The 27708-nt window shown below is 40.9% G+C and overlaps 1 protein-coding gene across 8 annotated transcripts in view; it reads left to right on the top strand.

Moving 5' to 3' along the window:
• Positions 1-8907: 8907 nt before the first annotated feature.
• IBTK (inhibitor of Bruton tyrosine kinase) overlaps positions 8908-27708 on the top strand; it is a 99883-nt gene continuing 81082 nt past the window's right edge. For all 8 annotated transcript variants that reach the window (XM_060419378.1, XM_042253170.1, XM_060419376.1 and 5 more), the window contains exons 1-2: positions 8908-9081; positions 21506-22196. In XM_060419378.1, the coding sequence (XP_060275361.1) occupies positions 21690-22196 (507 nt within the window). In that variant the 5' untranslated portion in view covers positions 8908-9081; positions 21506-21689. The remainder of the gene's footprint in view (positions 9082-21505; positions 22197-27708) is intronic.

Below are 27708 nucleotides of genomic sequence, written 5' to 3'. Positions count from 1 at the left end.
AATCCCATTAAGTGTGCCAGCATCCCTGAAACTGTGATAAGCTAACTAGTTAGCTTTCCAAGTAGGGTATAATTTCAAGCCTTTGAAATTCTTGTCAGTTCTCAAATTTCACTTTTTTCTGGACAACTAACTCAAGGTAGGAGTTGGTCAATTTTGCTAATCTTTTCAAAGAGTAGTTTGCAGCTTGCTACTTTTCTTTACTTTTTTCTCTGTTCAATTTCATTGAATTCTGATGTTATTATTATTTTCTTCCCTTTCCTCACTTTGAATTCACAGTGCTTTTCTTTTTCTAGCTTCTAAATGTGGAACCATAGGTGACTGATTTTTTTTTTAAAATTTTAATTGGAGGATAATTGCTTTACATTGTTGTTGGGTTTTGCCATATAACGTGAATCAGCCATAAGTATACACATGTCCCCTCCCTCTTGAACCTCCTTCCCACTCCCCACCCCGTGGCACCCTATAGATTGTTATAGAGCACCAGCTTGAGCTCCCTGGGTTACGCAGCAACTTCCCCCTAGCTATCTGTTTCACACATGGAAATGCATATGTTTCAATGCTACTCTCCCAATTTGTCCCATCCTCTCCTTCCCCTGCTGTGTCCAGAAGTCTGTTCTCTAGGTGATTGATTTTTGGTTGCTCTTCTTTACTAACGTAAGTATTAAAAGTTATAAATTTCTGTATATGAGCACTACTTTAGCTGCATCATACAAATGATATGTTGTATTTTTATTTTTGTTGTTGCTGTTTAGTTACTGAGTTGTATCTGACTCTTTGCGACCCCATGGACTGTGGCCCACCAGTCTCCTCTGTCCATGGGATTCTCCAGGCAAGAATACTGGAGTGGGTTGCCATTTCCTTCTCCAGGGGATCTTTCCAACCCAGAGATCAAATCCAGGTCTCTTGCATTACAAGCAGATTCCTTTTTTATATGAGCTGAGTAATATTCTGCTCAGTATATATGTTCCACACATCTCTATCCACTCATCTGTTGATGGACATCTAGGTTGTTTCCGTGTCCTAGCTATTGTAAATAGTGCTGCTATGAACATCGCAGGTACATGTGTCTTTTTCAACTATAGTTTTCTCAGGGTATATGCCCAGTAGTGGGATTTCTGGGTCATGTTGTAGTTTTATAACTAGTTTTTTTAAGGGATCTCCGCACTGTTCTCCATAGTTGCTGTATCAATTTACATTCCTAAGAGAGTTCTCTTTTCTCCACATCCTCTTCAGCATTTATTGTTTGTAAATTTTTTTATGATGGCCATTCTGACTGGTGTGAGGTGATACCTCACTGTAGTTTTGATTTGCATTTCTCTAATAATTAGTGATATTGAGCATCTCTTTATCTCCTTATTGGCCATCTATATGTCTTCTTTGGAGAAATATCTGTTTAGGTGTTCCGCCCATTTTTTAATTGGGCTGTTTGTTTTTCTGATATTGAACCATATGAGCTACTTATATGTTTTGGAGATTAATCCTTTGTCAGTTGTTTCATTTGCAATTATTTTCTCCCATTCGGAAGAATCAATATTGTGAAAATGACTATACTACCCAAAGCAATATACAGATTCAGCGCAATCCCTATCAAACTACCAATGGTATTTTTCATGGAACTAGAACAACAACAACAACAACAAAATCACAATTTGTACGGAAACAAACAAACAAACAAAAAAACCTGAATAGCCAATGCAATCTTGACAAAGAAAAATGGAGCAGGAAGAATCAACCTTTCTGACTTAAGACTATACAACAAAGCTACAGTCATCAAGACAATATCAAGACACCAAGACACAAAAACAGAAATACAGACCAATCGAACAAGATATAAAGTCCAGCAATAAACCCAAAAACCTATGGGCACTGCATCTTTGACAAAGGAGGCAAGAATATACAATGGAGAAAAGACAGCCTCTTCAATAAGTGGTGCTGGGAAAACTGGACAGTTATGTGTAAAAGTATGAAACTAGAACACTTCTGAAGACCATATCCCCAAATAAACACAAAATGGATTAAAGACTTAAATATAAGGCCCCAAACTACAAAACTCTCAGAGGAAAACTTAGGCAGTACACTCTTTCACATAAATCACAAGAGCTTCTTTGACACCTCCTGGAGTAATGGAAATAAAAACAAAAATAAACAAATGGGACCTAATGAAACTTAAAAGTTTTTGCACAGCCAAGGAAATGATAAACAAGATTGAACTGATTTTTTTTTTAACATTAAACTGATGGCCATGATAACTCATTCTTGAACAAAGCTGATCTAACACATGTATTTTCTGCTCAAAGCAACTTTACAGACTTCTTGGGCTTAGGAACACTTCAGCACTCCATTTGGGGGGGGGGCACTTTAAAGAGCAAAATCATCCATAAAAAGCACAAGAATGCAAAAAATGTGGCAATGTATAAAGACACCTGTTTGCATCCTGAGAGTTAAAACAGGAAGGCAGAGCTTTGTCTCCTGATCCCATCTTGAACGTGCTGAGAACACCTGCAATAGGTGACTCAGAGTTTCCGCTGCCCTGAGTCCCTGAATGTGTGTATCCCTGAATGACTGGAAAAGCTCTGAGTACTGACTTACGGGTTACACATAAATTTTAGCCCACTGGTGCATTCACAAATACGGAATCTGTGAAAACTGAGAGTTGACTGTATTTCCTTCCTTCCTTCCTAAATTTTGAGTTTCTGACTGGCAGCATTCCCACTGAAGAGCTTTAGCATCTCTTGTGGGCCAGTTCTGATGACAGTTACTTCTCTTACTTTTTGTTTCTCTAAAAATATCTTCATTTGCCTTCATTCAGTTCAGTTCAGTTCAGTTCAGTTCAGTCGCTCAGTCGTGTCCGACTCTTTGTGACCACATGAATCACAGCACGCCAGGCCTCCCTGTCCCTCACCATCTCCTGGAGTTCACTCAGCTTCACGTCCATCAAGTGCATGATGCCATCCAGCCATCTCATCCTCTGTCGTCCCCTTCTCCTCCTGCCCCCAATCCCTCCCAGCATCAGAGTCTTTTCCAATGAGTCAACTCTTGCCTTCATTACTGAGGGACAATGTCTGGGTTAACAGTTTTCTTTCTTCTGCTGTTTAAAGATACTGACCTACTGTCCTTTTCATAGGTGGCACTGTGGTAAAGAAGCTGCCTGCCAATGCAGGAGACATGAGAGATGCTGGTTCGATCCCTGGGTTGGAAAGATCTCCTGGAGAAGGGAATGGTAACCCACTCCAGTATTCCTGCCTGGGAAATTCCATGGACAGAGGAGCTGGTCAGGCTACAGTCCATAGGGTCACAAAGAGTGGAACACAACTGAAGCTACTTAGGACACACACACATCATCTTCATGGTTTATGATGTGAAATCCATGGTGATTCAAGTCATTCTTCCTTTTATATAATACTACATCTTTCTCGGAGTGCTTTCTCTTCATCTTTGGTTTTCAACTATTGGACTATGATGTTTCTGGGCATAGCTATCTTTGAATTTATTCTGCCTAGGTTCTGCTGAGCTTCTTTCGATCTGTAAATGTATATTTCTCACAATGTTAGTTTTCCTTAAATATTTGATGATTCTTAGTTTTGTGCTCATCTGCGCACAAAAGAGATTAGAACAATATTGTTTGTGGAGGAGGCTATGTCTGTTGTGGGGAGGAATAGGACCTATAGCCACACCTGAATGCCTGTCTTGCTTTAGGGGTATGAGGAAGGGACGGGTCATGCTGCTGAACAGGAATAGCTAGTAGCTAGTGTTGAGGTATAAGAGTTTCCTGATTAATCCAGGTTTCACCTTCCGCATGGCCACTGTCCTGTCTTTTAAACTGAAGGTCCTATATTCTACCTGGAGGCAAATATCCCAGCTGTGCTCATTGAAGAGGGAGGCTAAAGAAGATTTCAGTTAGCTTATCTGCTCCTGCTGTGATAGTCCAGTTAATCACTTTGTGGCTTAGTATGAATTCCTTTCTGCTCCTGACAGCCACCCTGGATGTGGAACACTTTCGGCCCTGCTGTTGTCTTTTTGCAGCAGTCCTCTATTGTTGTTTTGGGGCTGTTACTACTTTCTACTGTCCAATCCAGCCTCCTCTCCATCTTTCAGAGACTCCTCCTAAGTTCTGGACCATCAAGAGCCAATGTTCTTATTTTCCAATGCACTCATTTGTGAATTTTAAAATTCAATTTTAAAGATGCTTTTCCTGCCAGGTCTACAGATTTGTGGCATGCAGTATGTGCCCAGCCTGACATTTTAAATCCAACCTGCTTTTCTTCTCCTCCTCCCTAGTCGCCTCTCCTCCACTTCCTCCTCCTCCCACTCCCTCTTCTTAAAGAAGCAGTGGTGGTGATAATCTGATTTAATCACATAATTAGGCAAAGAAGGAACACAAGCAAATCTAAGGTGGGCTGAGAAACGAGCACTACAAATTCTTGTAGTAAAGGGGAAATAGAGTTTGTCCTGATTAGAAAAGAATGCTAAGCTTGACAAATCCATAGATTTGATTTCTCACAATTTTTGTTGCCTCATGTAGGGTTTGAAATGGTCTTGAATTTCTCCAGTATTTGCCTTGAATTTTTGGGTTTATTGGTGAACTCTGCTTTCAAGCTTATATATTTCTAAAGTTATATTCAAACACTGCCATCTTGTGGGTCATTTCTTGGGTCTCCCAATCCCACCTCTCAAACTCGCTCATGAAAATATATTCATCCAGAAGATTTCAGGGATATCAAGGTTTGTTAGGCCCACTAATAGCAGTACTGAGATATATATGAAGTCATAAACTTCATAAGGCCTTTATGAAGGAGGTACTGTTAAGCCCATCAGAGGTGAGGAAACTGAGGCCTAGAGTGGTTGTGTAATTTGCCTCAGGTCTCAAGTTCAGTTCAGTTCAGTCTCTCAGTCGTGTCCGACTCTTTGTGACCCCATGAATCGCAGCACGCCAGGCCTCCCTGTCTATCACCATCTCCTGGAGTTCACTCAGACTCACGTCCATCGAGTCCGTGATGCCATCCAGCCATCTCATCCTCGGTTGTCCCTTTCTCCTCCTGCCCCCAATCCCTCCCAGCATCAGGGTCTTTTCCAATGAGTCAACTCTTCGCATGAGGTGGCCAAAGTACTGGAGCTTCAGCTTTAGCATCATTCCTTCCAAAGAAATCCTAGGGTTGATCTCCTTCAGAAGCTGGTAATAATAGAAGTAAATTTTTATATTCAGACAGTTTGCCTTCAGGACCGTTACTTGTACTGCACCCACATATAAAGCTAATAAATCTAAAACAACCCAATGTGACACAGTAATATGAATAAGCTATAGAACCACTAGAGAAGGGAGGATAACTATTAGGAAAGGGCATCAGGGAAGGCATCACAGATTTGTGAGGAGGTTGCCTCTTCTAAGTGAGAATTAGAAGGATAATTTTCCCATTGGGAGGATGCAGCAGAGACCATAACCCCTGGATCTAATAGTATAGAAATACCTTCAGTTCAGTTCAGTTGCTCTGTCATGTCCGACTGTTTGCAACCCCATGAACCGCAGCACACCAGGCCTCTCTGTCCATCACCAACTCCCGGAGGTTACTCAAACTCATGTCCGTTGAGTCGGTGATGCCATCCAACCATCTCATCCTTTGTCGTCCCCTTCTCCTCCTGCCTTCAATCTTTCCTAGGATCAGGGTCTTTCAAATGAGTCAGCTCTTCGCATCAGGTGGCCAAAGTATTGGAGTTTCAGCTTTAGCATCAGTCCTTCCAATGAAGAGTTATCTAATTTTATCTGCCATTGTACCCTGTCTTCTTCTGGGAAACTACTTGTCATTCTGCTTCAATTATTTGTTGTTTAGTTGCTAAGTCATGTCTGGCTCTTTGCGACCCCCTGGACTATAGCCAGCCCAGTTTTCTCTGTCCATGGAATTTCCCAGGCAGGAATACTGGAGTGTATTGTCATTTGCTTCTCCAGGGCCTCTTCCAGATTCAGGGACTGAACCCATGTCTCCTGCATTGGCAGGTGGATTCTTTACCACCGAGCCACTATAGAACTCTAATAAAGGCTGTCAGTCATGATGCCCTTACGCTTCACCTAATCTGAGACAATATCAGGGTACATCAGGGGCCCTGAGATTTTTGTGCTTGAGGCAGAGGGCTCAGTGCTATCTTCCCTAGTGGCAAAGCCGAGGTGGGTGTCAGAAAGCTGCTTCAAGCCAAGCGTTCTTACCTGGAAGGCAGTTTGGAGTAGAAGAAAATCAGGTCAAACAATAAAGTTCTCATCATCTGTAGGCCAGTGCATTGCTGATCTTCCAGTAGTGATAACCACTCTTGCAAAACTTGAGCAGGTCAGGGTTTTGGTTCATTGCAACCATACAAATTCTGATATTCTTTTTTCTGTCACCAGCTGAAGTAGGGGGAGTACTGTATTCCTTGTCTCTGTACAACTTCAATGGTAGCACAATGCATTCTGATTATGAAGGATAGCACAATTAATTAACATGGGAAAAGTGGCATTTATGGAGTTTATTGGAAATGGTGTGGTTCAAACATCTCTGCGATGCTCCGTCTTGGCCTCATTTCAAGCTCCATTCCTGATGCCTGGACTATTTTCCTACTTCTCTGCCTCTAAATCACTGTAATCTTCTAAAGCCATCCTTAGATTTCTTGCTTTAAGCCTAATTTTAAAAAATTGTTTATTTTTTGGCCATACCATAAGGGATCTGGGTTCTTAGTTCTCTCACTAGGAGTGGAAACTAGGCCCTTGGCAGAGAAAGCACAGAATCCTAACCACTGGACCACCAGGGAATTTCCTATGCCTACTTTGGAGATTCCAGTCAACTATTTTTCTAAACTTCCATTTTTTTTTAACTTAATGAAGTAACTTTAATTATTGCAAATAAAAATAAATTCAAATTGATAGAAAAAATTCAAAATGATAGAAATTAAAAGTCACCAATAACCCACCACACAGATAATAGTTGCTACTGGTATAGCTCTCTCTCTTCTGTGTCAGCACAAAGAGAATTTTTTTTTAATGGCTAATTTTGATCTCTTCCTTCACTAACCTCATCTCCAATGCGTTTTTCACTTCATTTTCCTTTATTTGTACTATTTCCTAATCATTGCAGTATTCCGTCCTGCAAATTACCAGTATATCTTTGAAGACATCTAATCTTCCAGGGAAATGGGGAGCAATCTCACATCCTTTGGCTTGCAGTGTTCTTTTTTTCCTGCTTCATCTTGTTATCATCTACTCATTCTTCCAATCTTAGTTCAAGTGTCACTTCTTTGGAAGCTTCAATTTATCATAGTATTATTTGCAGTTTTTGTACAAGTTGCAAACAGTTCTTATGTGGGGGATTACCTGGGTCTATGTAAGTGTTTTGTTCACTAATTGGATCCCTATTGTTTACAAGTGCCTAACACTGGCTATTGTTAAAATAAATGGAATAATTGCTAGGGAACTAGAATAATTCCACTGCTAAGGAAATACTTATTTATAAAAAGTAACATCTACCATTTAGGAAGGGTTATTGTGTTTCAGGCACTCTGCTAAGTGCAATATGTCTCTATATAATTACATGTTCACAATGGTAATTGCATTGTTGCTCCTATTTTACAAATGAGGAAATGGAGGCTTCCAAAAAGCCAATTAATTTGCTCAGAGACTGATAAAATATTTGATTTTTGGTCAGTGCATTTATTTACATTATTTTGCTTGCCATTGCTAGCTGCTTTGTGCGTGAATATAAAAGTCATCAAACATAGCTTATTTTCAAAATCACTTTAATGTTTACATTATAAATTAGTTTTTGTTACCTGTCAAAGAAGGGCACCTAGAATAAGGGGCGAAGAGACAAAACAGAGCTAGTTATTCTCTTCACTAACCAGCTGGGTGTCTTTAGGCTTCCACAAGGCAGGCTCCTGAATGAGTTCAGCTGAATGGGCCGTCCCAAAGAAGACATTTAGTCCAACTCTGTCGTTTTACAGATGAGAGAGATTAAATGGCTTGTATAACTGACCACGTGGCAGAGCCGCACAGCTACCTCCTGACTTCGAGTTGTTTGTTCTGAGTCACCCAGCCCTCCCCGAACAAACACTGACCGGGCCCTACAGTATTAGGCATTCCCAGGCAGGGTGTTTCTTTTTCGCTACCCTAGTATCGATTATTGGCTGCTTGCTTTTCCTCCCTCATTTTTCACGCGACTGTTTTAAAAAACGGCCCTTCCGTGCGGAGTTAAAGGGCCGCAAAAAGGATAGAGCCAGCCTGGCGTCAGGCAGAGTGACCGGCGGGCGCCGGGTCGGCGGCTGGACCCGCACAGCCATGATCTAAGAAGTCCCTGACGCCTTCTGACCCAGGGAGTGACCCCCCGCCCCCGGATCATCTGGGTGTGGGAGGCGCGATGCTGCCTCTCTGCCAGACCGCGCCCTGAGCTTTTCAGTGACCCCACTGGTAGGGCGTCGGGGAGGAAACTCAGGTGCCGGGTGCCTACGCCTTTGGTTTCTGTTGCGTGATGACCAAGGGATCCGTCCAGGTTCCCCAAGTTCAGTCTCTCCACCAGGGTTTATCGTGAGCTGCCAAGTCTCCGGCTGTGGGGGCGAACAGGATTTCTCCTTGGGCGACAGCTGACGCGAGGCGGACATTTCCACCACCCCCGTTGGTTTAAGAGTCCCCGACCGCGGCCTTCCCCAACCCCGCCGTCCCCCTCTGCACACCCCCACCCGCCAGCGCTGGCAGTCCCAAGGCCGGCGGGGTCAAGTTCCTTTAGGGCGCCAGGGCAAGGCCACAGTTTCGGTGCTGCCACGCGAGGCCTTCTGAGCAGACACTAGCCAATCCTCAAGAGGCATACAAGAGCCCCAACCAATCAGCGCCCGTCTTATTCCTAGGTCCCGCCCGCGCCGGCCTTTCCTCCCGGACCCACCTCCCACCCCCCTTCCAGGCGCCTGTAGACGCGGCTGTAGCTGCAGCCGCCTTCAGAGCTGACCCGGGCCTGGGGACCGGCTTCCACTGGCGCCCTTCGCTTTCTCCTGCTGCTTTCACTGAGGATGAGTCCCTGCGCTGCCGTGCGCCCACCCCGCGGAGACCACTGGCGTATTTTCATCTAGCGACTGGTGAGGGAGGCTTCGGCCGCGCCCGGCCGTATGGAGCCGGGCAGAGGCGACGGGACGGTGTGATCTTCCCGCAGGGTGCGGGGGACAGCGGGCAGGGGACTCGGCGGCGCCGAGGCCGCCGGGCTCCGCGCGAGGCGGCGCGAGGCCGGCCGTGTGGCCCGGGTCCCAGCGGCCACCTCCCCGCCTCCTCCCCGAGCTAATGAATGGTGTGTGCGGGCAGCGCGCTACTTAGCGGTTCTCCTGCCACGCCTTCCAGCGACGTCGCGCTGCTCGTTTCTGGTGGTTGTCTCCTGTCACTGTCCCTCGAGCGTGAATGTGAAGCCATTCCTCGAGGCGCCCGTATCCCTCAGCCCCTTCGTCGCGTCACAGAAGTTTTGGTTCACTCTGGGGATGCTAACGATGAAGTGCAGAGTGAAGCGACTGTTCTGTGAAAGGGACCCGTTCTTTTCTTGGGGGATGGAGGAGACAGGATAGAGGCCTTCTGTTCTTGTATCATGTTGCGGATTTCTAAAAGCAAAAATAAAGTTTTAGTTCAGCAGCGAAATAAGTAACCCAGGATTTCCGTGAATCCGTATTTCCAGCGTAGGTAATAAAACGTAAAGGGTGTTCACCAGACAGGTCAGGAAGTAGAAATTGATGTGACACCTCCCCCCCCCCCCTGCGGGCCCCCCCCCCCATGCATGGAAGGTAGGGAGTTTTAAAGTCGAAATTTATCAGAAATGATAAAAGAACCAGTGTTTCTATGCCCGTGATGTCCAAATTCATATCCTGCCATAGATCCTTGATCTTTTCACTGCCCCCCCCCACCTTTTTTAACTTTTTAATTTTTATTTATTTGGCTGCACTGGTCTTAGTTGGGGCATCTGGGATCTACCTCCCTGACCAGTGATGAAACCTGGACTCCCTGCACTGGGAGCCCAGCATCCTAGCCACTGGACTACTAGGGAAGTCCCTGCCCTTTCTAATTTGAATTCCTTGATTTTTATGGATTTTAGAAACTGATACAGGGCAGAAAGAGCTGCTTTCTAAAAAGAATTATAGTATAGATCCTTGCAGAAAGTACAGATATTTAGTCAAAGCAGCTTATTTCAAGGAATTTTAAAAAGTGGCTCTTCTGTTATTTAAAAAAATTTTTTAAAAACTTGTGTCCATGGCTCTCAGTATGCTAAATTGTACATTATGCTTCAAGACCATAAAGTTCAATAGACCATATTACATAAGGAGCTAAGTGTTACTTGGTTAATTTTTATAAATGATTTCAAAGTTAGCTTATTATTATTATTTTTAATCTTTTGGTCATGTCCTGTGTCATGTGGGATCTTAGTTCCCCAACTAGGACCAGGGATAAAACCTGTACCCCTTGCAGTGGAGCACAGAATCTTAACCACTGGAGGGACCTATTATTATCATTAATAGGGTGGTAATTCTTTGCCATCTCCAGAGATGTGCTTGCCCCCTTAAATTTGGGGAATTGTTCAATTGTGAAACTGGGTTTTGTGCTAATACAGTGTTGAATTTTTTCTCTTGTACCCAGAGAATAATTGAGAAAACATTAGAATGAAATACAGTATTGATAAAGGTAAATTATTTGCTAAAGTAGTAAGTCTTGATGTTTTAAAATTAGGTGAAATATTTTCAGGGCTTACAGAAGGAATTTAAAATTTTAAATATTCTTTGATTATAAGTCACTATAATTTGTAGCTTTGTAACAGTTAACATAGATACAAGTCTTTAGGGAGGATATTTTGATTTTAGAGAGCTCTTCAAAAAAAATCCTACTGGTTGAATACATATTATAATTTTGTGGGAAATATAGGTTAGTATGGCATTCCCTTCCCACCCTTCAGGAACTTAAAATCTTTGTAGGCAAGGTCTCCACTCATAAGGCAAGTTGTTATCATTTTACAGATGAAGAAATTTGGATTAGGGAGATTAAGCTACTTGAACAGGGTTTTAGATGGTAGGAATCCAATTTTTTTTTTTTTTTCCCAAGTGAAACATGTATTTATTAGGCAGAAAAGAGTTGTGCCCTCATGGTAGTTTGAATTACTTTTTAGGCCTTCCGGGTTTCATTTTGCCAGTCATTTTGATTTGCCTGCTTCTGAGTCTGTATTTAGTATAGCTTAGAAACTTCCCATGTGTGCCTGCTCATCTCTTAGCCAAGATGGATTCTAGTGCAGAGGCTTATGGGTAGTTGACATCACTTACTGTGAGGTGATGCCTCCTCCCTTTTTGACCTCTAAGGAGCCTTTCATGTGTAGACCGCAAGGTCGCCTTAACTTCAAGAATGAGGAATAAGCGGTCTTTTATTTCTTATCTGGGAAGGGCCCAGACTCTTCCATTGTCCTGCTTTTATGGAGTTTCTGGTATTTATGGAGTTTCTGTCCACAGGGGAGAAATTGTTCAGCTCAATTCAGTCGCTCAGTCATGTCCGACTCTGCGACCCCATGAACCACAGCCTGCTAGGCCTCCCTGTCTATCACCAACTCCTGGAGTTCACCCAAACCCATGTCCATTGAGTCGGTGATGCCATCCAAACCATCTTATCCTTTGTTGTCCCCTTCTCCTCCTGCCCTCAATCTTTCCCAGCATCAGGGTCTTTTCAAATGAGTCAGCTCTTCGCATCAGGTGGCCAAAGTATTGGAGTTTCAGCTTCAGCATCAGTCCTTCCAATGAACACCCAGGACTCATCTCTTTAGGATGGACTGGTTGGATCTCCTTGCAGTCCAAGGGACTCTCAAGTGTCTTCTCCAACACCAAAGTTCAAAAGCATCAATTCTTCGGCACTCAGCTTTCTTTATAGTCCAACTCTCATATCCATACATGACCACTGGAAAAACCATAGCCTTGACTAAATGGACCTTTATTGACGAAGTAATGTCTGCCCCAAAGCCCCCCTGAGAGATATGAACCCCAAGAAGTCTTTATTGGGAGGATGAAGGGCAAAGGTCTGTCTTCTCTAGCTTGTTTAGACTGACATGGAGCTCATACACTCTACCTAGTTGGGATCACAGAGCTCTTGTTCTGTCTCACCAAGGAACCCAGGGTGACTTCTGCTGTTATTTTGGCAGGATCTGTTCTGAGGAGTGGCTGGTATCTCTCCATCACCATCATCTTGATGCAAAACAGTTATAATTTGGAAGAGAAAAATTTAATAATCTAGATTGGAAAAGTCAGGGGCCAAGTATCAATAAAAGAATATTTTGTAACCAGGGGCCCAAGCAGGAGTAAGAACCAGGTTACGTTTGGTAGCAGTTTTGATCCTGGTCTAGATAGAGTCAGAGCTTGGGTTACCCTGTCCGGAGAAATGGAGCTATTTGGCATGGTCATACACATTTTCTTTGCCCTGTTAGCCCAGTATGATTGATGTAGGTGTCACAGACCCAGTTAGAAGTAGTTAGACAAGTGACAGTGTGAATGTTAATAGACAAAATCGGTCACATTTCTTTTCAGGAGAGTAAGTCAGAAACCCAGTCTGGCCCTGGTGCTTTGGGGAGACTTCTAGCCATTTGTCTCGTTTTATCTAGGTAGGTTTTAACTCTTGATGTGGTATTAACATATGGATAACGAGTGCTATTGGTCTCTGCACATGTGTTTTCTCATCTTGTTAACATATGATTTAAAGCAAATTCATTGTCTAAAAATATAAGAGGAGGCCTTTAAAAAGTAAGGTCGTGGTCACCAGCTGCTAGCAGACATTCTTTTGAGACTGGTTGGTGGCATCCCAAGTTTGACACAGTTCAGAAAACTTAAGTTCTTAGTAATGCAAGGACTTGTTGAAACCACATCCATAGTAGGAGCCCAATTCTTATGACTACAAGTAAGGGTAATTGTTTTCTGCCACACTATTCTAGTTCTTTGGAGAAGGCAATGGCATCCCACTCCAGTACTCTAGCCTGGAAAATCCCATGGACGGAGGAGTCTGGTAGGCTGTAGTCCATGGGGTCGCTAAGAGTTGGACTTGACTGAGCGACTTCACTTTCACTTTTCACTTTCATGCATTGGAGAAGGAAATGGCAACCCACTCCAGTGTTCTTGCCTGGAGAATCCCAGGGATGGGGGAGCCTGGTGGGCTGCCGTCAATGGGGTCGCACAGAGTCAGACATGACTGAAGCGACTTAGCAGCAGCAGCAGCATTCTAGTTCTTATTGAAGATTTCCTAACTGCATTTTGAAAGAACAATTTGGGTAGAGAGAATAGGTAGAATTCACACTGTTTTCTATCTGTGTGGTTTTACATCAATTTACATCAAGGTTTTACATCAATTTCCTCTTTGTAAAGTAAAGATAGTAATATATACAGGGCAATACAGGCTGGAAAGAGGATTAAGTTAGTTCATTTATGTAAAGCACTATGCTTGTCCATATGAAAGTTCAAAAGATGGTGGACATAACGTTTGTAAGCCATGGACAAGTTGGCAGCCTTGTAAAGGTTTGAGTAAAAACGTTCCAAGTAGAAGGGACTTTAATATAGTTACTCCATTTTCTGATCTATATATATCACTATGTTCCTTTTTCTTTCATAACATTTCTTGGGTACTTATATGTGCATGAATTGTCTCATTAATTTTTCAGAACAACTCAGGAGATAGTTATTCCCTTTTTACAGGAGAGAGTTGAAGCTTAGGCGATGGGTGATGTGCCGAGGGTAATTTATAATTTAATTAGTGGTGTATCTGAGTTACTAGCTCAGTGTTCTGAATTCACAGTCTGAACTTTATGTGCTACGTAATCGCCAAGTCTAACTGGCATCCTCTTTCTGAGGTCACAAGGCTATTAACACATGAAATATATTATTTCATTTTGGTCTTAAATATTTCAGAGACTAGCATGATCAGATTTGTGTTTTAGGAATATAACTGAACTTTTAACCAAGTGTATACATAGGATTATGAGCCATTGTTGAGGGCTCAACCTCTAGTGACTGGCACCATTATAGTGAACCAGTCTTCAAGGTTAACAATTGCCTGTAGCTAGGTATACTCCTCCACTCAATTTCTCATCAACACTTCATCACATATAAAACAAATTTTCACCTTTAATTTGTTTGTTCCTTTTGTTTTAAGTTTGTTTTCTCTGATTTCTAAAGTATTTACCCTCTATTTTTCTTCCTGGCTGCCCAAGCCAGAAACCTAGAAGTTATCACCATGTCTAATCAACTCAGGGTCCTAAATATGTTTTTGATTGCTTACTTTCTTTATCCCTAAAGAAAGGCACGTAAGACTGTCTATAATCTAGAGCATCCAGTATATATATATGTATATGTGTATATATATATATATTAGGCATTATGCATTTCTGTTTTCTGAATTTCTTGGAATTTTCAGGATGGACCAAGGTGATTTTAGATTTTAGTGCTTTTATATTTACTCTTACTTCTGCCTCAAATGCCCATTAAACCCAGGCTGACATGTGCTCATCTTAAGTCTTCGTTAATACATATCCTTTGGGAAATCTCTCTATCCCTCCTATTGACTCTACATTGCTATGAGTCACTTGTTATATCTTTACCATAGATTTTTAATCATGATTTTTTTTAGAACTTGCTTAAATTCATTCCCTTCTACTACGCAGTTCATTCCCCCGTACTAAACTGTGACCCGCTGGTAGTAGACTGTGTACTAGATAATAAATCTTGTTCAGTCAATACAATTGTTAAATGAGCTGTATTTTCACTCAAGTATTATTGATGAATATTGAGAACAGAATTTTTCGAATTATCAAGAGTAACAGTGAAAACTGTCAGTTGCTTAGTTGTGTCTAACTCTGCAATCCCACGACTGTAGCCCTCCCTAGGCTCCTCTGTCCATGGGATTTCTTAGGTAAGAATACTGGAGTGTGTAGCCATTCCCTTCTCCAGGGGATCTTCCAAACCTAGGGATTGAGCCCGGGTCTCCTGCATTGTGGGCAGATTCTTTACCATCTGAGCCACCAGGGAAGCCCTTAGGCTCTACGTATTTTTGTTTTTGCAGTATCTTGTGACCTGTAGATGCACTGAGGAGGCAGCATAGTGTTATAGAAATAGCTTGGACTTCCCTCGTGGCTCAGAGATTAAAGCATCTGCCTGCAGTGCGGGAGACCTGGGTTAACACTAGGCATTGGGCCAGGAATTTAGGGGAAACATGAGGGCAGGGGACAGGTTTGAGGATTATGAACACATAGGTTAAAGTGACAGGAAGAGATCGAAACTATCCAAGGAGAGTATGAATTAGGAAAGGAAGACTCAGTGGAACACTGAGAGAAGCCCAGCATTTGAATGTCAGGGGAAGGGAAAATGCCTTTGGAAGAAGTGGTGGAGAGAGAGCCTGTGCGTAAATGCTTCAGTGGTTCCCTGTCCTTTCAGTACTCCTTGGAGATATGAATGTGGTGGTAATGATTCAACAGCAGAGACGTCAAGTAACATTATCCCCAAGTAATATTTGGCAATTTGTATGTCATTGGTAACTTTGGTATGTATGGTTTCCTTGGAGGAGAGTGCTCGGAAACCAGTGACAGAGATATTGCAAGACCAAACATGAGCTCTGGAATAAAAGTTGTCTTTTTGTTACTGAAGAAATGGTAGTAATAAAAACTACTATTTGTGGAATATACATTTGGTGGCAGATACCATGCTGAGCAGCTTCATTTATCATTATAGAAACTCTGTGAGGTGGGTGGCATTGTCTCTGTTTTCAGGTGAAGAAATGAAGGCTTGGAGAGATTACTGTACTTTGTAGTTACATGATTGGTAACAGCTGGCATTGCTATATTTGAAATCAAATATGTAGGATTGAGAGAAGTACTAGCTCTTAGTCATTTCCATATTTATGTTCATAGTACTCTGTATGTGCCTCTTGTTACATATTGTATAGTGTCACTTTTATTTAGATTTAATATTCTCTTTTCCCATTAAGTGCTTGAATTATGTATCATAACAAATCAGGGAATTCTTTTCTCTTGTACCTTAATTATCGCATGTAGGGTTTGAGTGATTGATGTAAGTGGTTCTTTTCAGGTATTAGGAAGACACTGAAAACACAAAATTTTAGAGCCTCAAAGGAATTAAGTATTTGTGACTATTTTGCCACCTATCATGTTTTCCAGTTTAACATTTTAAACTACTTGAGGCTTTGGTACTTTGTCTTCATGTCTACTAACTGCTGAACACTGTGTTAGCTGGTTTACATGTAGTCTAGGGGAAACAGAACTGGAGCTAGAAAGAACTAGGAGTTCGCTAGTTCTGTGCTGTCATTTCCAAATGGGGAAATCATAACAGTTAGGGACCAACTAGGTTTAGAATTTCTGACTGAGTGTGATTTGAAATGGGAGTGGAAAATATGGATTTGGAATGTTTATGTCTGCTGCACAGAAGTTTTCCCTGTACGTACATGTAAACTCACTTATGTCCCTTTAAATAGTCATACAACTGTTTTTCCTCTGTCCTTCATATAAATACAGAAGTCTCTTGGTATCAGTCAGGTATTGGTTCTAGGACCCCAGTGGTATCCCAGAATCCACAGATGCTTAGGTCCTGTATGTAAAATGACTTAATATTTGCATACAAGTATACTTTGAATTGTCTTTAGATTACTTCCAATATCTAAATACAACGCCAATGCTATGTAAATATGGTTAAACCTTGAACAACATGGATTTGGAGTGCATAGGTCGACTTATACTTGGATTTTTGTTGATAAATGTGTACTACCGTACTACCAAGATCTGCCTTTGGTTGAAATTGCAGATATGGAACTGTGAATAGGAGGAACCTAGCATGGGGTGGCAGCCCACTCCAGCACTCTTGCCTGGAAAATCCCATGGATGGAGGAGGATGGTGGGCTGCGGTCCATGGGGTCGCTAAAGAGTTAGACACGACTGAGCGATTTCACTTTCACTTTTCACTTTCATGCATTGGAGAAGGCAATGGCAACCCACTCCAGTGTTCTTGCCTGGAGAATCCCAGGGATGGGGGAGCCTGGTGGACTGCTCTCTATGGGGTCACACAGAGTCAGACACGACTGAAGCGACTTAGCAGCAGCAGCATAGGGAAAGCTGGCAATGAGAGGGTCATTGTGTTGTTCAAGGGCCAACTGTAGTTGAAAATGCTATGTAAATATAGTTGGTCAGCGTGAGGCAAAATTAAGCTTTTGTTTTTGGAACTTTGTGGAATTTTTAAATACTTTGAATCCAAGCTTGGTTCGATTAACAGATGTGAAACTTGCAGATATGAAAGGCTGACTACGTATTGAAAATAAAATGAAAAAAGTATTTTGGGAACTTAATTTGATACCTTGGAAAAGGTAATTTATGTAGAATTTCTCCTGTAAAAGCTTTAAAATCAAGGCATTATAGATGGATTGACTACTCATTTAAAATCCGGAAGACAAAAGTACTGACAGGAGAAGATAGTTAGGAGATGATAAATAGAAGGTGATGGAGAAATGCTTAATGTGAAGTAGTCCCCTCTAGATATAAAATTTCTAGTATGTTGGTGTTTAGTTTTGTAACAGTGAAGAAACTGAAGATAAGTAGTTTATCAAGTGGCTGCTTCTGCTGCTGCTGCTGCTGCTAAGTCGCTTCAGTCGTGTCCGACTCTGTGCGACCCCATAGACGGCGGCCCACCAGGTTCCCCTGTCCCTGGGATTCTCCAGGCAAGAACGCTGGAGTAGGTTGCCATTTGCTTCTCCATCAGGTGGTTGACAAATAATATTTTGTTTCTCTAGATCTGAAAGGGCAAAGCAAGAAACATTAGCATATTCAAAAAAGACTAGAGGCTCATGTGTGATGGTTGAGTTTTCTTGACTTGCCTGTGGCCTCTCTAATCAACACATTAGCATTTATGTGTGTTTTTAAGATGTATGTTTATTTTAAAATGTGTACATGCACTTGTTAAAGCATTCAAAAGAGGTTTGTAGTAAAACGTAAGTCTGCCTTGCATTTCTGTCTCCAGCCATGTGCTCTTCCCTGAAGCAACCACTGTTAACCATTTTCTTGTATGTTCTTCTAAACATCTTTCATGTGTAAACATGTGCTTACATACACATTTTCTCATAAGTGGCATCACACGTGCATCTAGTCTTAGAAACATTTTACAATTTATCTTGCAGGCTATTTCATATTAGAAAATATATAGCTGCCTTTTTTTTGATACATGAACAATCTTTTGCATGGACATACCATAACTATCTTAACTATGAAGATTTTTTTCATGCATTGATGCAGTGACTGCTCTTGTACTTATGCTGTTTCACACATAGATATATTTTTACAGGATAAACTCTTAGGAGTAAAATTGCTTGAGTCAGAAGGAATGTGCATTTTAAATTTTAGCAAATATTACTGAATTGCTGTCTATAATAACTGTACTGGTGTACACTCACCAAGTACTATTTCTCCACACCCTTGTCTATACATAGTGATATCAACCTTTTTGATCTTTGTCTTTCTGATAAAATTAGTGTCTCATTGTAGTTTTAATTTACATTTATTTTGAATGAGATGAGTTTCTTTTTAAAAATCCATTTAAATCCACCCCACCTCCCTTTTTGTGTGAGAAAGTTGGCCACATTCTTTGACTTTAATTCTGTTGGTCTCTTACTATTTTGTATAGATGATATATTAAAGGAAAAATTTTCTCCTTTTTTGTCTTTAAAGTTTTTTATGTATGTTTTAAACTGATGGAATTCATTGGAGTTTTATAACTTTTGGATTTTAAGTCACATTTAGAGGGACTTTTTGTGCTTTGAGATTATAAAAAAGAGTCTCTTTGTTTTTCATCTAGTATTTTTATGGTGTTATATTTTATGTTTGACCCATCTGGAATTTATATTGGTGTAAGGTATGAAATAAGTGTTTATAGACTTTCCCCCCCCAGACAGCTATCCAGTTGTTTTGATACTTGTTGTTTGGCATATTTTTAAAAATACTTATTTATTTAGAACCAGCACTGGGTTCTAGTTAGGGCACGGAGGATCTTTTTGTTGTGGCATGCAGGGTCTTTAGTTACAAGATCAAGTTTCTTGACCAGAGGTTGAACCTTGGCCCCCTGAATTGGGAGCATGGAGTCTTAACCACTAGACCACCAGGAAAGTTCCAATGCCTGGTGTTTTATTAACATCTCCCTCTGTGATGAAGAACCTTCCAGGCAGAAAAAACAATGTTAGCACGGTGCCTGGCACTTAGTAAATACTAAATTGTAAAAGTGTTGGTTATTGTGGTGGTGGAGGTGCTGGTGATAATGATTTAAAATTTTGTTTAATTGGCTGCTCTGGGTCTTCATTGGCACACAAGGGCCTTCTCTAGTTGCAGCAGGCGGGGACTGCTCTTTAGGGCACGTGGGCTCCAGTAGCTGTGTCTGCTGGAGGCTTCCGAGTGCAGGCCCAGGAGCTGTGGCGCACTGGCTTAGTTGCTTTGAGGCTTGTGGGATCTTCCTGGGGCAGGAGTTAAACCCATGTCCTCTGTGTTGGCAGGCAGGTTCTTACCCACTGGACCACTGAGGAAGCCTGATCATTCAGTTTTAAGGGGTAAAGTTTTCAAGTAGGATTCCTATAAAGACAGTAGATTTAAGTGTGTTTATAGCTTGTGGAGGTATAACTGGTTAGAGTGTAGAAATACAAGACAGAAGTAATGAAGGTTCTGGAAGAAGAGGCGGATTCCAGAGTAACACACAGAAGTTAACCTTAAACATGAGACTGGAAAAACGCTGAGAGGATGACTGATACAGATACAGAATACTATGGGTGTGAAGGTGATGTCGATGCAAATAACCAGTGACCCATAGTAAGAATAAATGAGGGTTTTATTCCAACTCAACTGCAGACTGTAGCCCAGGAAACAACATCTCAGTAACTTGGGAGGAGTCAGTATAAACATGATTTTTTTTTTTTTTTGCTGGGAAATACATAGAGTCAAGCATACATGTTGGTAAAAGTACTGCTAATCACAAATGACAGATATCTCAAGTAAATGATTGTAGTGTTTTTCTCTGTGTGGGGAGGTGCGAGAATCTGGTTGTCTTACCTATCATGGAGCCTGTAGATCCCCAGTGTAGAATGCTTCATCCTGTTTTTCCCATCCTAAATTTTCCTCAGGACGTACGGTCAGTGTGTTACTGCAGTGGGTTGTGACTCAAGCTTTGTGTTACTGGATGGTGAGCCACACTCTTCTTTAATGGTAAAAGCAGTTGTACGTTGTGTTTGACAGGCCATAAGACAGGCTGTTTTTAGTTAGCATAAATTTAAAGCCAGATCATGTATAAGCAAGAGTGACCTCTCCATATCTCAGTATGTGAAAATTTCTTCTATTAGTGAAAAGTTTTTTTTTTTTTACAACCTGGTTAATTTTTTTTTTTTTTTGGCAACCATAACAGAGCAGATAATGCAAAACTGTGGCCACCTAAAAAACAATATCAAGATGACCTCAAAATTCATTTCTTTCAAAGTTACATATGAAGTAGGGACAGGTGACTGCAGTTTCAGGGCTTGAAATCTCCTAAAATGCAGGAATAGCACAAAGTAGTGCCTCTCTCTTCCTTTCTGTCCTTTCTTCCCTTCCTCATCTCTCTCACTCACACACTCTCTCTCTCTCCTGTCGGATGACAAAATTTAAAAATATTGGTAACAACTTTGCCGTTCTTTATTGAAGGGAAAACAACCCATGGATTGCGGGGAGTTCAGTTCTCACTAGCAGTGAGGCAGGCTTCCAGGGGATTTTGGGCAAGAGAGAGAGAATTTTGCAGAATGTTGGAAGAGGCAACTCTGAAACAGGGTGTGCTTGACTAGGAGGTTGGGGATTTCCTACTGAGGCGTGCAGGTCCTGTTTTGTACTGGGAGGTGAGCGCACCAAAGCAGAATTGGAGGATTGATTGGTGTTAGGTTTCCTGGACGAGTGTATCTGTAACTGTGGACTGACGTAGGCTTGGGTTTGTGATACACGCAGGGCCTGATTAAATGAATTAACTTCATCACTCCCCATATACATACCTACCCATTATGCCTGGATCCTGAGGTAAAGTTTGAGTGAAGTCAGAGTTTAGACATACCTCGGATGTGAGAGACCCTTCCAGTCATCTGTATGGTGACGTTGTAGAATCCAGGCAAACAAGCTGGAAGGTGGCTGCCAGGTGGACCCACTTCCTTTCCTCCTTAGCTTTCTCGGTGGGGGTGGATGGAGCCACCTTTCAGACAGGCTTATAGTCAAGCAGAACTCACCTCCCTTATCAAAACTGGGAGAGGAGGCCGAGCTTTTGTCAGCGAAGCTCTCAACTTCGCCACAAATTCCATACGGAGAGGATCACAGGGGAGGCGGAGCGACTGAAGCCAGAGCCTGCTATTGCTCGCTTTTGAAGGTGGGAGTCAGAGGCGCTTACATAGGGGATGATTGTCTTGTGAAATGCTTGAGTGAGAGAGAGGGTCTGTAGTTTCACTTTGTTTCTCCTTCTCTTACAGGTCACCCTTGCAATTATGGATATTTAAAAGGATCACACAGTGTGGAGGGGGAGTTCCCCTCCTCACTCCCCCTTGGTGCTTGACTCCAGGAATAATTTATAAACTGTGGAAAGTTTCCTTTTTTAAAGAAAGAACTTGTATTTGATATAAACTTTATAGAGTTATTTATAATTTTTTGATTTAAATGCCAAAATACATTGTACAAACATATATAGTTTTATACTGTTGCCAGGAAGATTTAAATTATAACCCTAAGCAGGCCATTTATTCTCTATCAGTCTTTCTGAATAGCAGCTCTGTGGCCTGGCTTTTTCATTTTTTTAAATTATCTGACTATTCTGAAGAAGGAAGCTGCATAAAAACAATTAGGATGAGTTCTTCCATCCCTGACTGCACATCAAAGTGTCGCTCCCTGACGCATGCTTTGGATGTCCTTTCTGTGGTAACGAAGGGGAGTGAAAACCAGATTAAGGCCTTTCTCTCCAGTCATTGTTACAATGCTGCAACCATCAAGGATGCCTTTGGCCGGAATGCCCTCCACCTTGTTGCCTCCTGTGGAAAAAAAGGAGTGTTAGATTGGCTTATTGAGAAAGGAGTGGATCCCTTGGTGAAAGACAAGGAGTCAGGATGGACAGCTTTGCATAGAAGCATTTTTTATGGACATATTGATTGTGTTTGGTCTCTACTGAAGGTAAGTGTCATCTGTTTTTTTTAAAACTTTTTGATCTGGCATGTGTTTTTCTTAATCTCCATGAAGAGATTGGCGTTCTTGTGGTTGATAAGAACTTGATATCTTTTACTATTGTAACCATTTTTAGATTGTAAACTATTGGCCAATTTTGTGTTACATATTTAATATGTCTCCACTGACTTTCTCCACCCCGTGTTATTTTAAAGTAAATCCCAAACATTTTGTCACTTACACAGTACTATATATCTTTCAGTATTTTTAAGAAGTATGGTTTCCTTTTCTATAACTATATTATTAGCTACTTTAAAAGGGTGCTAGTTATTGAAATCATATAAGGACTCTGATTTGAGTAGTGTGTTCATTTCTTGTTTGGCTAGGGATTAAGTTTTTATTGTTATTTTGCTCAGTCACTGAGTCGTGTCCAACTCTTTGTGACCCCGTGGACTTAGCACACCGGGCTTCTCTGTCCTTCAGTATCTCCCGGAGTTTGCTCAAATTCATGTCCATTGAGTCAGTGATGCTGTCTAACCATCTTGTTCCCTGCAGCTTCCTCCTCCTGCCCTCAGTCTTTCCCAGCCTCAGGGTCTTTCCCAGTGAGTTGGCTCTTCACATCAGGTGGCCAAAGTATTGGGGCTTCAGCTTCAGGCCTTCCATTGGTTAGTCAGGGTTGATTTCCTTTAGGATTGAGTGGTTTGACCTCCTTGCTGTCCATAAACAGTATGAAAAGGCAGAGTTTTTATAGTTGTTTAAAAAATTAATAATCAGAATCAGTGTTGCATGCGTGCTAGGGCGCTTCAGTCATGCCCGAGTCTTTGCAACGCTGTGGGCTGTAGCATACCAGGCTCCTTTGTCCATGGAATTCTCCAGGCAAGAATACTGGAGTGGGTTGCCATTTCCTCCTCCAGGGAATCTTCCCAACCCAAGGACTGAACCCATGTCTCTGGCATCTCCTGCATTGGCAGGTAGGTTCTTTACCACTAGCACCACCTGGGAAGCCTAAAAAGTGTTAGTCGCTCAGTAGTGTCTGACTCTTTGCAATTCCATGGACTGTAGCCCGCCAGGATCCTCTGTCCGTGAGATTTCCCAGAATCAGTTTATTTTAAATTTCCCATGAAGTAGATTAAATCTAGGCTTGTTGTACTGGTTAGACAAATAATGTTTGGAGATATACCCTGGTATCGTTTCATTAATAAACGCAAGTTAAAAACTGTCAGAAATCATGAGTTTTAAATTGCACAGTTTTTTTTTTTTTAATTTTTTTATTTTTTTAATTTTAAAATCTTTAATTCTTACATGCGTTCCCAAACATGAACCCCCCTCCCACCTCCCTCCCCATAACATCTCTGTGGGTCATCCCCATGCACCAGCCCCAAGCATGCTGTATCCTGCGTCAGACATAGACTGGCGATTTGATTCTTACATGATAGTATACATGTTAGAATGCCATTCTCCCAAATCATCCCACCCTCTCCCTCTCCCTCTGAGTCCAAAAGTCCATTATACATATCTGTGTCTTTTTTCCTGTCTTGCATACAGGGTCGTCATTGCCATCTTTCTAAATTCCATATATATGTGTTAGTATACTGTATTGGTGTTTTTCTTTCTGGCTTACTTCACTCTGTATAAATCGGCTCCAGTTTCATCCATCTCATCAGAACTGATTCAAATGAATTCTTTTTAACGGCTGAGTAATACTCCATTGTGTATATGTACCACAGCTTTCTTATCCATTCATCTGCTGATGGACATCTAGGTTGTTTCCATGTCCTGGCTATTATAAACAGTGCTGCGATGAACATTGGGGTACATGTGTCTCTTTCAATTCTGGTTTCCTCGGTGTGTATGCCCAGAAGTGGGATTGCTGGGTCATAAGGTAGTTCTATTTGCAATTTTTTAAGGAATCTCCACACTGTTCTCCATAGTGGCTGTACTAGTTTGCATTCCCACCAAGAGTGTAGGAGGGTTCCCTTTTCTCCACACCCTCTCCAGCATTTATTGCTTGCAGATTTTTGGATCGCAGCCATTCTGACTGGTGTGAAGTGGTACCTCATTGTGGTTTTGATTTGCATTTCTCTAATAATGAGTGATGTTGAGCATCTTTTCATGTGTTTGTTAGCCATCCATATGTCTTCTTTGGAGAAATGTCTATTTAGTTCTTTGGCCCATTTTTTGATTGGGTCGTTTATTTTTCTGGAATTGAGCTACCGAAGTTGCTTGTATATTTTTGAGATTAGTTGTTTGTCAGTTGCTTCATTTGCTATTATTTTCTCCCATTCAGAAGGCTGTCTTTTCACCTTGCTTATATTTTCCTTTGTTGTGCAGAAGCTTTTAATTTTAATTAGATCCCATTTGTTTATTTTTGCTTTTATTTCCAGAATTCTGGGAGGTGGATCATAGAGGATCCTGCTATGATTTATTTCTGAGAGTGTTTTGCCTATGTTCTCCTCTAGGAGTTTTATAGTTTCTGGTCTTACATTTAGATCTTTAATCCATTTTGAGTTTATTTTTGTGTGGGGTGTTAGAAAGTGATTTCGTTTCATTCTTTTACAAGTGGTTGACCAGTTTTCCCAGCACCGCTTGTTAAAGAGATTGTCTTTACTCCATTGTATATTCTTGCCTCCTTTGTCAAAGATAAGGTGTCCATATGTGTGTGGATTTGTCTCTGGGCTTTCTATTTTGTTCCATTGATCTATATGTCTGTCTTTGTGCCAGTACCATACTGTCTTGATGACTGTAGCTTTGTAGTAGAGCCTGAAGTCAGGCAAGTTGATTCCTCCAGTTCCATTCTTATTTCTCAAGATTGCTTTGGCAATTCGAGGTTTTTTTGTATTTCCATACAAATCTTGAAATTATTTGTTCTAGTTCTGTGAAAAATATGGCTGGTAGCTTGATAGGGATTGCATTGAATTTGTAAATTGCTTTGGGTAGTATACTCATCTTCACTATATTGATTCTTCTGATCCATGAACATGGTATATTTCTCCATCTATTAGTGTCCTCTTTGATTTCTTTCATCAGTGTTTTATAGTTTTCTATATATAGGTCTTTAGTTTCTTTAGGTAGATATATTCCTAAGTATTTTATTCTTTTCGTTGCAATGGTGAATGGAATTGTTTCCTTAATTTCTTTTTCTACTTTCTCATTATTAGTGTATAGGAATGCAAGGGATTTCTGTGTGTTGATTTTATATCCTGCAACTTTACTATATTCATTGATGAGCTCTAGTAATTTTCTGGTGGAGTCTTTAGGGTTTTCCATGTAGAGGATCATGTCATCTGCAAACAGTGAGAGTTTTACTTCTCCTTTTCCAATTTGGATTCCTTTTATTTCTTTTTCTGCTCTGATTGCTGTGGCCAAAACTTCCAGAACTATGTTGAATAGTAGCGGTGAAAGTGGACACCCTTGTCTTGTTCCTGACTTTAGGGGAAATGCTTTCAATTTGTCACCATTGAGGATAATGTTGGCTGTGGGTTTGTCATAGATAGCTTTTATTATGTTGAGGTATGTTCCTTCTATTCCTGCTTTCTGCAGAGTTTTTATCATAAATGGATGTTGAATTTTGTCAAAGGCCTTCTCTGCATCTATTGAGATAATCATATGGTTTTTATTTTTCAATTTGTTAATGTGGTGAATTACATTGATTGATTTGCGGATATTGAATAATCCTTGCATCCCTGGGATAAAGCCCACTTGGTCATGGTGTATGATCTTTTTAATGTGTTGTTGGATTCTGATTGCTAGAATTTTGTTGAGGATTTTTGCGTCTATGTTCATCAGTGATATTGGCCTGTAGTTTTCTTTTTTTGTGACATCTTTGTCAGGTTTTGGTATTAGGGTGATGGTGGCCTCATAGAATGAGTTTGGAAGTTTACCTTCCTCTGCAATTTTCTGGAAGAGTTTGAGGAGGATAGGTGTTAGCTCTTCTCGAAATTTTTGGTAGAATTCAGCTGTGAAGCCATCTGGACCTGGGCTTTTGTTTGCTGGAAGATTTCTGATTACAGTTTCAATTTCCGTGCTTGTGATGGGTCTGTTAAGATTTTCTATTTCTTCCTGGTTCAGTTTTGGAAAATTGTACTTTTCTAAGAATTTGTCCATTTCTTCCAGGTTGTCCATTTTATTGGCATACAACTGCTGATAGTAGTCTCTTATGATCCTTTGTATTTCTGTGTTGTCTGTTGTGATCTCTCCATTTTCATTTCTAATTTTATTGATTTGATTTTTCTCTCTTTGCTTCTTGATGAGTCTGGCTAATGGTTTGTCAATTTTATTTATCCTTTCAAAGAACCAGCTTTTGGCTTTGTTGGTTTTTGCTATGGTCTCTTTTGTTTCTTTTGCACTTATTTCTGCCCTTATTTTTAAGATTTCTTTCCTTCTACTAACTCTGGGGTTCTCCAGTTCTTCCTTTTCTAGTTGCTTTAGTTGTAGAGTTAGGTTATTTATTTGACTTTTTTCTTGTTTCTTGAGGTATGCCTGTATTGCTATGAACTTTCCTCTTAGCACTGCTTTTATAGTGTCCCACAGGTTTTGGGTTGTTGTGTTTTCATTTTCATTAGTTTCTATGCATATTTTGATTTCTTTTTGATTTCTTCTGTGATTTGTTGGTTATTCAGAAGTGTGTCGTTCAACCTCCATATGCTGGAATTTTTAATAGTTTTTCTCCTGTAATTGAGATCTAATCTTAATGCATTATGGTCAGAAAAGATGCTTGGAATGATTTCGATTTTTTTGAATTTATCAAGTTTAGATTTATGGCCCAGGATGTGATCTATCCTGGAGAAGGTTCCATGAGCACTTGAGAAAAAGGTGAAATTCATTGTTTTGGGGTGAAATGTCCTATAGATATCAATTAGGTCTAACTGATCTAATGTATCATTTAAAGTTTGCGTGTCTTTGTTAATTTTCTGTTTAGTTGATCTGTCCATAGGTGTGAGTGGGGTATTAAAGTCTCCCACTATTATTGTGTTATTGTTGATTTCCCCTTTCATGCTTGTTAGCATTTGTCTTACATATTGCGGTGCTCCTATGTTGGGTGCATATATGTTTATAATTGTTATATCTTCTTCTTGGATTGATCCTTTGATCATTATGTAGTGGCCTTCTTTGTCTCTTTTCACAGGCTTTGTTTTAAAGTCTATTTTATCGGATATGAGTATTGCCACTCCTGCTTTCTTTTGGTCTCTATTTGCGTGGTATATCTTTTTCCAGCCCTTCACTTTCAATCTGTATGTGTCCCTTGTTTTGAGGTGGGTCTCTTGTGAGCAGCATATAGAGGGGTCTTGTTTTTGTATCCATTCGGCCAGTCTTTGCCTTTTGGTTGGGGCGTTCAACCCATTTACGTTTAAGGTAATTATTGATAAGTATGATCCCGTTACCATTTACTTTATTGTTTTGGGTTCGGGTTTATACACCCTTTCGTGTTTCCTGTCTAGAGAATATCCTTTAGAATTTGTTGGAGAGCTGGTTTGGTGGTGCTGAATTCTCTCAGCTTTTGCTTGTCTGTAAAGCTTTTGAT

This window comes from Ovis aries, chromosome 8 (genome assembly GCF_016772045.2).
Source record: "Ovis aries strain OAR_USU_Benz2616 breed Rambouillet chromosome 8, ARS-UI_Ramb_v3.0, whole genome shotgun sequence".
Lineage (NCBI taxonomy): Eukaryota > Metazoa > Chordata > Mammalia > Artiodactyla > Bovidae > Ovis > Ovis aries.
Note: the sequence above shows the minus strand (reverse complement) of the source record. Positions and strands in the feature narration are given on the sequence as shown.